Source organism: Microcaecilia unicolor, chromosome 1, assembly GCF_901765095.1.
Source record: "Microcaecilia unicolor chromosome 1, aMicUni1.1, whole genome shotgun sequence".
Lineage (NCBI taxonomy): Eukaryota > Metazoa > Chordata > Amphibia > Gymnophiona > Siphonopidae > Microcaecilia > Microcaecilia unicolor.
The window spans coordinates 542,458,846-542,471,073 of NC_044031.1; the positions used below are offsets into that span (position 1 = coordinate 542,458,846).

Consider the following 12,228-nt stretch of genomic DNA (forward strand, 5'->3'; position numbering starts at 1 on the left):
GCATATAAACAGACATCATTGAAAATATTATAGTACTATAGGAGAAAAAAATAACGTGATTTTTTTTCATTATAAATAATCTCTGTAAGCTCTTACAGCTCCAGTATACCCAGTTCAAAATAAGACAGCCAATGTAAATTCTCAAATTGGACATATTACAAACACTAAAATGAAAATAAAATGATTTTTTTCTACCTTTGTTGTCTGGTGACTGTTTTTCTTTCCATATTGGTCCCAGTCTGTGATTCTGTTTTCCTTTGTTTTCGCTTAACTCTTCTGTGCCATTTGTCATTTTTGTCTCCTTTTTCTTTGCTTTCTTCAATATTTTTCAGGCTCTCTCTCTGTCCAGATTTAATTCATTCTTACTATCCATTCTTTAATTTCCTTCATCTACCTGTGGCTTTTCATCTTTTCCTCACCCTTGTTCTCCCCATGCCCTTCCTCTTATTCTCCAGTCTTTCTCTATTCCCCTTTTCCATCCAGCAGCTCTGCTTTCTCTCCCCATCCTTCCAGTGTCTCCCCTATTTCTTTCTGCATTCTTCCATCCAGCGTCTTCCCTCTTTCTCTCCCTGTCCTTCCGTTTTCCCTCTCTTTCTCCCCAATCCTTCCATCTGTTTTCCTCTCTCTCCCCATCCTTCCATCTGTTTTCCCCTCTCTCCCCATCCTTCCATCTGTTTTCCCCTCTCTCCCCATCCTTCCATCTGTTTTCCCCTCTCTCCCCATCCTTCCATCTGTTTTCCCCTCTCTCCCCAATCCTTCCATCTGTTTTTCCCTCTCTCTCCCAATCCTTCCATCTGTTTTCCCTCTCTCTCCCAATCCTTCCATCTGTTTTCCCTCTCTCTCCCCATCCTTCCATCTGTTTTCCCCTCTCTCTCCCCAATCCTTCCCTCTGTTGTTTTCACTCTTTCTCTCTCTCCCCATCCTTCCATCTGTTTTCCCCTCTCTCTCCCCAATCCTTCCCTCTGTTGTTTTCACTCTTTCTCTCTCTCCCCATCCTTCCATCTGTTTTTCCCTTCTCTCCCCAATCCTTCCATCTGTTTTCCCCTCTCTCTCCCCAATCCTTCCCTCTGTTGTTTTCACTCTCTCTCTCTCCCCATCCTTCCATCTGTTTTTCCCTTCTCTCCCCAATCCTTCCCTCTGTTGTTTTCCCTCTTTCTCTTTCTCCCCATCCTTCCATCTGTTTTTCCCCACTCTCCCCAATCCTTCCATGTTTTTCCCTCTCTCTCCCCATCCTTCCATCTGTTTTCCCCTCTCTCTCCCCATCCTTCCATCTGTTTTTCCCCTCTCTCCCCAATCCTTCCATCTGTTTTCCCTCTCTCTCCCCATCCTTCCATCTGTTTTCCCCTCTCTCTCCAATCCTTCCCTCTGTTGGTTTCCCTCTCCCTGCCAAGTTTCCCGCGAACGGCGCGAAATCGCGATGCAGGCGGCACCAGCCCCTATTTCCGGCCGCTGCTGCTTCTCCAGTTGAGCAGCAGCGGCTGCTACACAAAGAAAAAGAAGATTTAAAAAAAATTTGAAACCTGGCTGAAACGCGGCACCCCGGCACTGTAGACAGCCATTAGGCATTGGCTGTTGCCCCGCAGCCGCTCCTCCTCTTGCCTCTACGTCACTGCCCCCGGAGGAAGACCCCGGAGGAGCGCAGTGACGTAGAGACAAGAGGAGGAGCGGCTGCGGGGCAACAGCCAATGCCTAATGGCTGTCTACAGTGCCGGGGTGCCGCGTTTCAGCCAGGTTTGAAGTTTTTAAAAAAATCTTTTTCTTTGTGTAGCGGCCGCTGCTGCTCAACAGGAGAAGCAGCAGCGGCCGGAAATGGGGGCTGGCACTGCGTGCGGGACATGGACTCACGGGGCGGGGGGAGCAAAAAAAAAAGGTGCCGGTACGCCGTACCGTTGCGTACCGGCACAAAAAAAGCACTGGGTTTAACAGAAGTTTAAAATACTTTAATTATGGTAAAATAAATTACAAACTATTTTTTTTATTTTTTATTTTGTATTTAATCAACGTCATACAAAGCAAAGTAAAACAGCACAATATCCAAACAATTGTTGCATAAGATACAATGGACAAAAAGTGCCTCCATCTTAACAACTCATGACTATTTTATTTAACCATATTAGTAAGTTAAATTAATTGTTATACCTCAAGAAGTGTAGCATTTGTTCTTTGAGTCAAAAATCCATTTTTATTTTAATTTCCTCCTGTTTTAGAAATTTCAGGATGTGGTTAGTTTAATTTTGTGAGATCCTTGCTTGAGGTAATAGGTACTGTGACACCTATGGGTACCATAGAGCAAATGGTTAGCTCTTGGAGATGGGGGTCACATTAGGATTACCAAATGTCAATGCTTTCAGGATTTGACTACTATAACTCTCTTGAGGCCAGAATGATGTCTAAAGTGTCTGGATATTTTTCAGTGTTTAGCACTCTACAACTCTCCAGTGCTCTGCCCTTCCTATGCAGAGGCTTTGGTAAGATCCAGCCAATATGAAGGCTGTTATAGACACAGGAAGGGAGGGGCTGAGCTGTGTTAAATCTTCTGCCCTCCCCAACCCAATAGAATGTTCCACACACTCATACAGTTAGGGAGAGAAGAAGTGAAAGCCACACAGAGATGATAAAATATTCCCTTTATTACTTACCAAGCAAGAATACAGACTGTTTCTTTTCTCATGAGAGAGCTACAACAAAGCTGGACAGAGGTGCTGTCTCTGAGTACTTCTCCAATTTTGTCTTGTCATCTATCGCATTTTATACTCTTCTACCATTATACAGCTCTAACATTTCGTTAGCATTAGTTTCAACCACAATGTAGATAATTATTAGTTTCGACCACACTGATCATGATTATTAGACAGGGCTAAAGCAACATCATCCTGATCAGCATGTTCCATTTCGCCAGCGATCATTTATCTATGTTCCAGTAGCTTGGTCCATTTCACCAGCAACCTTTTATCTTTGTTCCAGCCCTGATAACAGAGCCCCTAAACTACATTCTTTCATAAACACCTTTCATGGAAAATTGCTTCATGTTATCTTTTCTGTAAGCCTGTCACAAGAGCTTGTGAGCCTCTGGGTTACACAGAGGACAGAGTTATTAAGTCAGGCTGACAGCGTCAGGCCTCTGAACCACCTGTTTTTGGAAGGGCCTAGTAAGGTTCATTATATACAGCTGCAAAGGCTGTGGAGGAAGTTGAGTTCTGTCAGGGCCTTGGAAGGAGCTAGTGAAACAAGGGAGTGTCTTGATGAGGGTGAATGGGGGTTGTTGACAAGGGCTAGAAATGAGAAGGGACTGTTGTAGGCGGAGAAAAAAAATTAGCGACAAAAGCAAGAATTTTACATGATGTGCAGAGCTTCTGGGGGCGTAGGGGTGGGTGGCACTGATCAGATAAGCAGCAACACTGCACCAGTAAGAGAGATTGTGTGTGATTGGGTTTGTGTTTCGGGGGGGGGGATGAAGCCTGTGCATATGTGTATGTCTGAGGTGTCGAGGCTGGCCGAAAGACGATCCACCACAGGAGGTGTTGCATAATCGCACTTATTCACATCAGCTTTTCTAAATGACAAGGTGGCTTGTCTTCAGGCAGCTGCTTGACCAGTGCATATTTATTTCCTTGCTTTCCTGTGTTTCACAATCATTTTACACCAGCATTTTACATACCTTTCTTTCCTGTAGAGATTTTAATTGTGACCCCTGAGGCAGTCGGGTTGTCCTGCCAAAACACGGACTGTCATGTCCTTCTACTGGTGATGTGAGTGAAGTATAAGAAGCAACATCTCCTGTGGTGGGGTTGTCTTTTGGTCAACCTCCACTTTCTCCAGTCTGTGCTGCTTTCTTGTGGAGGTTCTTGTTTGCTGTGCCTATATCTGAAGTGTGACAGATTGCATGGGTTGTGTCTCTGGTGGGGACAGTCTCATACAAGTGGAGCTTCGCTTTGAAAACAAGCTAGAGTGTGAAGGGAAGTTTTTAGCTAAGGAAATTTTATCCAGCTAGCTATTAGGGTAATCAATAGAAATAAAACATGGAAAAGAAACTAAGATACCTTTTTTATTGGACATAACTTAATACATTTCTTGATTAGCTTTCGAAGGTTGCCCTTCATCAGATCGGAAATAAGCAAATGTTGGTAGATGACAGTATATATAAGTGAAACATCAAAGCATTCCAGTGATAGTCTAACAGGATGGGGGTGGATAGGTGAGAGATAGGAAGAGGGACAGGGAGATATGCATGGAGACAGAAGGGTGACAAAGCAGTACAATTTTATGGTTTATAATGAGCTAGAAAACCCGGATCTTTAAGTCCTGTCCAGTGGGTGTCAAAATATTTAATCATTCTTACTTCAAAGGTCTTAAGTTCCTGTATTGTTTTAAAGTTCCCTTTTAAGATTCTTACCATGAAGTCACTGGTACAGTGTTCTGGTTTTGTAAAGTGCTGCCCCACAGGCGTGACATCTCTATTAGTACTGGCATTTTTCATATGGTGTCTATGTAAATTAAATCTCTTCTTTAGCATCTGACTGGTTTCTCCAATGTAGCAGCCTTCTGTGCATTTTTTTACACTGAATGATATATACCACATTGGAAGATGAGCATGTGAAAGATTCCTTAATGTTGAATATTTTTCCTTTGTGAATGACCGTGGGGTCCTGCGAAATGTTTTGGCATAGTTTGCAGCTGGATATATTGCAAGGGTGTGTTCCATTCTTTTCTTTTTGAGTCTGTGTTGGGAGCTTACTTCTAATTAGCTTGTGTTTTAAGTTGGGTGGCTGTCGGAAGGCCAGCACTGGTGAGGATGGGAATATCTCTTTCCTGGAGTAGAGGCTGCAGATCTTTTATGATTTTTCTTAATTTTTCCAGCTCTGGGTTGTATGTCACTATAAGGGGGAGTGGCCTAGTGGTTAGGGTGGTGGACTTTGGGTGGTGGATTTTGGTCCTGGGGAACTGAGGAACTGAGTTCAATTCCCGGCACAGGCAGCTCCTTGTGACTCTGGGCAAGTCACTTAACCCTCCATTGCCCCATGTAAGCCGCATTGAGCCTGCCATGAGTGGGAAAGCGCGGGGTACAAATGTAACAAAAAAAAAAAAATTCTGTCTGGCTTTTTTTCCTTTGTACTGTAGCAGATTTTCCCTGGGTGTTTTGAGGGAGGAGGCAATATTCTTGGAAATTATTTTGGGGTTGTAGCCTTTCTGTTCAAAGGATGCAGTCAGGGTTTCAAGGTGTCTGTCTCTGTCCCCTGGCTGTAAATAATGGATCTCTTTGTATGTGAAGGGTGAAAGCTGCAGTTGTGGAGGTAGCTGCATTTGTCTGTGGGTTTCTTGTATATGGATGTTTGTATCTATCCATTGCTGATTGAGACTGTGGTGTCCAAAAAAATTGATTTTTTTCTGGGGAGTAGTCAATTTTGAATCTGATTGTAGGATGGTATGTATTGAAGGAATTGTAAAATTGTTTCAGAGTTTCTTCCCCCTCAGTTCAAATCATAAAAATGCCATCGATGTACCGGTAGTATTTTAGGGGTTTGGTCTGGTATGTATTCAGAAATACAATTCCAGCTCAGCCAAAAAGAGGTTGGCATATTGGGATGCTGTCCTGGTGCCCATTGCAGTGCCCATTATTTGTAGATAGATATCATTTGTTAAAGCGGAAATAGTTGAGTTAAAATAAATTTCACTTATATATATTGTCAACTACCAACATTTGCTTTTTTCCCATCTGACGAAGAAGGGTAACCTTCGAAAGCTAATCAAGAAATGTATTAAGTTATGTCCAATAAAAAAGGTATTTTCTTTTCCATGTTTTATTTTGTTTTATTTCTATTGATTACCTTTAAAAGTGGACTAACACGGCTACCACACATCTCTACTCAAGCTATTAGGGAAAACTCCTTTCAAAACTGCCCAAATACTTACTCCATTCTGTCTGCGTCTTTTCAGAAGCACAAAACAAAGCTAAATATATTTTGCTGCTTCTATTTGTGAAGCTTTTTCACATGTAAGGCTTTGTAAATATATACCTCAAATTCATTGCCTATAAATTTCACTGTTTGGCAATTTTCCCTCTAAGTGGAGGGCATGAGCAACTGCTCACACATTTTAGGAGCGTTGCTCACAGATTTTACATGGTTTCTCACCAAAAAAAAAACAAAAACTTTTTTTGGTGCTATATAAAGAAATGCATTGCTAATACTGGCACTCAAAATTTTTTTTTGTTTTTTTTGTTTTTTTAAGCATGTTGCTCGCACACACCAGGCCACTTCTTAGAGGAAACATTGCTGTTTGTGGCATCTACCCTTGGCATCTCTGGTCTGTACCAGGGGTAATGGAGGGAGAAAGTGATTTTGCCCATCTACCCTTGTTCTCAGCAGATTACTACATAGCTGCCATGTTATCCAGTTCAGCCAGCATGCAGAGAGTGAAAGCCTAATTCAGGCTGCTGAGAGAAAGGGGAGGAGCAGGGCCAATGAGAGAGACAGCCAGGCCCGAGGTAGGACTGACCCCCTCCCCAACCTGGGCTGCCGCCTCACTGGCACTGCCCCCCTCCACACATGGGCCCCCGCCCACCCCTTACCTTCCTGTGTCTGACTGCGCCTCCCTCAGTCTGTCGTCTCTTGCTCCTGTGTGCCGGGACCCGAATGATTGCATTAACACGATAACCCAGGGTCACCTGGGTTATTGAGTTAATGCAATCTTCCGGGTCCTGGCACGCAGGAGAGAGACCCAAAAGCAGGCATGCAGGATGAAGCTTGGCGATGCCGGGCCTGGGGAATTTTGCACCCCCCCCCCCCCAACCTTGGTGGCCCTGGGGCGGAGTTAATGGAGAATCTCTTTATATGTAATGGAACCTCCCAGGATAGCTGTATCAGATTTGCGGTAATATATAGGTAAGGAAATTGAATTGCAGTGCATGGGATCTTAAATGCAAAGCGAAGTTAAGAAAGCAAGGCAGGCTTCTAAACAGCATGATATATATTTTTTTCTTGACATTTAAAAATTGTATTCTGGCTTTCTGGACTTCCATGCTATCCAGGAGCCTGTCTACTTTTATCTGTTTGATGGTGATGACCATATTGTTTACAGATGTATGATTGTTTTATTGAGAATAGGTCGCAGGTTATGAATTGTTTAAATAAAAAAAAAATACTGTCTGTGTTTGGGTTCACCTCGGCAGCTATCTAAATATCCCCCCACCACCACCACCTCTTTGTTCAAATAGTGGCAGGTATTTGCTTTTTCTGTTTCCATTACATGTATACAGGTAGTTATGTAGAGATTTTTTGCTTGAAACATTTCACTTACGTGGGTGGTTCCTGTTCTGGCCCAGTGCCAGGTTCTGATTCTCTACAGGCTGAGTGCTGTTTGTCTTGCTTTGATTCCCAGGGCCGTCCTTCAGGGGATGCTTTCATTCAGATGAAATCTTCTGATCGAGCCTTCCTTGCAGCTCAGAAGTGCCACAAGAGGACAATGAAGGACAGATACGTGGAAGTGTTCCAGTGCTCTGCAGAGGATATGAATTTTGTATTAATGGGGGGAACTTTAAATCGCAATGGCTTGTCCCCACCGCCATGTAAGTTACCATGTAAGTTTTTCTGGGCTCTTGGCGCTGCTTTCCGGTGTGCTGGTAGGTGCTGAAGCTTCTTTCTGTGCTCTTGGTATTGCGGGTTCTTTGGGAGGTGCGTGGGTGGTTGTTCAAGTCTTTCCCCATCTCCAATCATCAGTAATCAGCGGTATGGTTTACTTGGTTTTATGGCTGAAGAACAGCTACTTTAAAAAATATATATTGCTTGCTTTTCCTGGTGATTGATGTAATTTGTTCTTTATATTGGTGCAATAGAAAGAGGGAAGCCTTTGGCATCCCTCCCCCTGCCTGCTCTCATTGCTCACTGTTTCATTTTAAGTTTTTAATTAGAGCTATACTGAATAGTGTATTTTACTATTCGGCCGAATACAAATAATGGGCATTGAGTTTTAACATAAATAACAAAAGAAGCAGCGTGAAATCAGAGATCAAATGTTTGTTTCAGTAGGATTTAACACAGTAGAGCCCTGGATTATTCGTATTCGAATTTTAAAATACTATTCGGCTGAATACAAATAATGTATTTGGGGCTCTATTTGCGGCCTAATCAAATACGAATATTCAGTACAGCCCTATTTTTAACTGCCATTTTCTGGTTCCTTTTTGATCTTTAAGCTCGTTTGAGTATTGATACAAGTGGAAAGTAAGACTGCTTTTAAAGGGCTATACGTATTGCAGAATTGCTCCTCTCTGTGTCTTGAATAAACACTTCATTTCTAACCCAGCAATGTGGCAGGGGGCTTCAGGAATTTTGTGTAATCAGTTTGCAGACTATTTTCAGACTAAAATTGAGTTGTTAGAAGGATGGGCCCTTTTAGCAGATTTATGCGTATATAAAAATATTAATATTTTAAGACTCTTGCTGTAATTTGATTTTTGAGCTGAGGGTTTTGTGGGGTTTTTTTGTTTTTGTGTTCTTTTACTTTGAAGAGGTTTATTGAATCAACAGTATCCAAAACAGTACAATGGTATTAAAAACATGAGCTGAGGGTTTGTTTTCTTTTATAGAAAAGGTGATGGCAGTGCTGTTAACAAATTACTTTCTTGATGCTCCACACACAGATTGGGCAAGATTCTGTTTCTAGCATAGCACAGAAATACTACTGGTAATTTCCCTTGTGGATGATAGAGGGGGCACAATAGTGATCTTACTAGATCTTATTTCAGCCTTTGACACAGTCAACCATAATTTGCTTGACTTGTTGAAGAATTTTAGTGGTAGGACACAGGGTGCTGAGGTGATTTACCTTTTCTTCAAGGTCAAATGCAGATTAGGGATGTACTTTCGCTTCAGGATGTTATGCTCGTAAAGAATGTACACTGAATCTGTTTTACAAGTATAAAACTTCATAATTATTGTATGGAAACTTCATTTACACGTTGTAGTCAAATATTACTCACATTCATTTTAGACATAAAAATGTCCTTAAATCAACCAAAAGACCCATCAAAATGATCCAGAAAGGAATAGAATTTTTTCCATGCATGTCTCTAATGCAGATTATAATTATGTAGGGCTCTTTACTTTCTTGGAGTGGCCCCTGTTGTGTGGCGTTCTACAAGAGTATTTCTGTTCAGCCTTTACCTGAACTCCTTAAGTCAGTGGATGTGTAATAATTTGACGATTTACAATTGGCATTCCTTTTTGCGGAGGGTGGGGGGGAAGCATGCAGTTCAGGAACTAGAGAGGATACGTCTGTGTGTAGACGGTGGCTCAGGAGTGTGAACTTCAGTTAAGGTTGAATGCAGAAAAAGATGTCATGTGGGTAGAAGGGAAAGGAAAATGGAACTTGATATACTGCCTTTCTGAGGTTTTTGCAACTACATTCAAAGGGGTTTACATATATTCAGGTACTTATTTTGTACCAGGGGCAATGGCGGGTTAAGTGACTTGCCCAGAGTCACAAGGAACTGCAGTGGGAATCGAACTCAGTTCCCCAGGATCAAAGTCCACTGCACTAACCACTAGGCTGCTCCTCCACAATCCAAAGTTTAGATTTGAAGTGCAGGGCTTCCTGTGAGAAAAGACAGCCTGTGTGAGATTTGGAGGTCATGTTAGGTTCCATGTGGCATTGCACGGACCTGAGACTACAAGGTTGAAGTAAATCCTTTCTTCAACTAAGTAAAATTAGATAAACATTCCCTTTTCAGCCTTTTATAGATTTAGGGATCTCTTTACTATAGTGCAGTAAAGTTTTGCAGTTACCATGCATTAGTAGCAGAGGTGTAGCCAGCCCTCCAATTTTGCGGGTGGATAGGGGCAGCATATTTTCCCTCCCCGTGTGAGCGTGTGCTTAACCGTATCTTTGCTGACAGGGATGCAGAGGCCCTGCCTGCCAGCCAGCCAAATACAGTGGTTCTGCTCCCCACCTTCTTGGCTACTTCCTTCCTGTAGACGTCAGTGGCTCCGGGACATCTGCAGGAAGGAAGCAGCTCAGAAGCAGAGGAGCAGAGGCGCTCTGTATTTGGCTGGCAGGCAGGGCCTCTGCTTCCCCATCAGCAAAGATGTGGTTAGTGCATGGGGAGGGAAGAATGTTGCCTCCCCCTCCCCGTGTGATTATATCACTGATTATTAGCAAATATTAATGTGCAATAATTTGGGGGTTTGGCCGCAGTTGGTCCTGCAGTTACCACACAGGCCAACTGTGTACTGCACAGTAAATGCATCAGCAGATGCTAGGTGCATCCAGCTATCTGGCAATGCATTACAGATGGCCTTGTGTGTAAAAAAAAAAAAAAAAAAGAATCCAATCAGCAAGCATCACTCCCCCCCCCCCCCCCACACCACCCACCCACCCACCCTCCCCCATCTCCTGATCAGCATTTCTTTTTTTATTTGTACCCTGTTCTTTCCCACTCATGTCAGGCTCAATGCGGCTTAGGTACTTATTTGTACCTGGGGCAATGGAGGGTTAAGTGACTTGCCCAGAGGCACAAGGAGCTGCCTGTGCCTGCAGTGGGAATCGAACCCAGTTCCCCAGGACCAAAGTCCACCACTCTAACCACTAGGCCACTCCCTCCACTCTCTGCTCTCCTGATCTGAAACCCAGTGCATGTCTAAGAGATGCTTCGTCATCCCTTTCTCACTTAGCAGGGTTACAACCCCCATACTATTATTGTATGGTGCCCATTGTAGCACTTAGCTATTAGCAGGCCAAGGGACAAAAAGGAAGTGAGTAGAGGATTTAAAGGCAATCCATGAAAGAATGGTGATGGGGGGAGAGGGTTGTTCAGGACAGCAAGGCAAAATATGCATATATGGCTGCCTTTTTTTTATGCACAGTATTTGTTCTCTTTTTTTTGTATCTGAGGTAGGAAGAAAGATTCTATTTTTATTTTCTACAAAAACACACATTCTCTGTTGGCTTCTGGGAAAGCTCTTTATAACTACTTTTCATTTCTCTTTGTAAAGAAATTACATGCTAATGTAGATACCTTGTAATGAGCATCTAATACCTTCTTGTAATTATCCATCTCTGTGAAAGTATATATTTTATTTGAAGGTAAAACTTTCTTTTAATCACAGAAACAAATAGAATATTGTTTTTTGTTTGCTTCGTTGATTTTACTTATGGATGTTATCTTGTAATCCACTTAGTCTAAGTGGGCTATAAATATGCGAATGAATAAATAAAAAGGAAAGTATGAATCTGATTAAACAGTAGGAAAAAAAAAAAAGTTTGTGTTCACCTTCATCGCACTAGTGTCTCCATATTTCCAAGATGAGCATGGCTCAATAGAATGTTAGTCATGTGAAAACTTGGTGTTGGGCTACCTCAGAGGCAGTGTTTTTCTGTTTTTGGACTTATCGGGGCCACACATGCTTCAGAGGCAGTTTTCACAGCCTCCAGAAGAGGTGCCAAAGTTGTCACCAATTCAGATTTCTTGAGAGAGAAACCAACTTGGCTAAGTTTCAGCGTGTGGCCTGACATCAGGGGTCATCTAGTTCTCAATAAAACAGATCATAGACAATTATGAAGCAGTATTTGTTTGCTCTTCTCTTGCATACGTTATCCGTCTTGTGATTGAGTGACATGGTCTTTGGATGCTGCTGGTCAATACTCTGCACTACAGCTTGGGCAGCTCTTTGAAATGGAGAGGAGTGTGGAGAGGAAGACATTTGCTTCTAGACACTTCATCGGGTTATATTCCATTTAAAAAAATACACAAAAAACCCCCAATTTGTAATGAAGATTTCTGGGCTCTCTGGCCTTCAGGACTCCCTTGGGAATAAATGTATGTTCATCTGTTGCTAAGCACCCCCTTTGCTAACCTAGGGTACATACCCTTCCCCCCCCCCCCCCTCATGAAGCCATGAAAAAGATTCTGCCATCGGCAGAGCGTGTGCCTAGAAATGGAAATGGGGAGAAACAGTAAAACATGACGGCAGATAAGAACCAAATGGCCATCCAATTTGCCCATCCACACCAACCACAGCAACCACCATCTCCTCCTTTCTTTAAGAGATCCCACGTGCCTGTTCATACTTTCTTAAATGCAGACACAGTCCTCGACTCCTCCACCTCCACCAGGAGGCCATTCCACGCATCCTACTACTACTACTTACTACTACTTATCACTTCTAAAGCACTACTAGACGTACGCAGCACTGTACACTTGAATATGAAGAGACAGTCCCTGCTTGACAGAGC

General features: G+C 42.7%; 1 protein-coding gene across 1 annotated transcript in view; it reads left to right on the forward strand.

The window, feature by feature from the left end:
* ESRP1 (epithelial splicing regulatory protein 1) overlaps positions 1-12,228 on the forward strand; it is a 205,518-nt gene that overhangs the window by 140,565 nt on the left and 52,725 nt on the right. Inside the window, 1 exon segment of the mRNA XM_030216735.1 lies at positions 7,378-7,564. Within this exon segment, the coding sequence (XP_030072595.1) occupies positions 7,378-7,564 (187 nt within the window).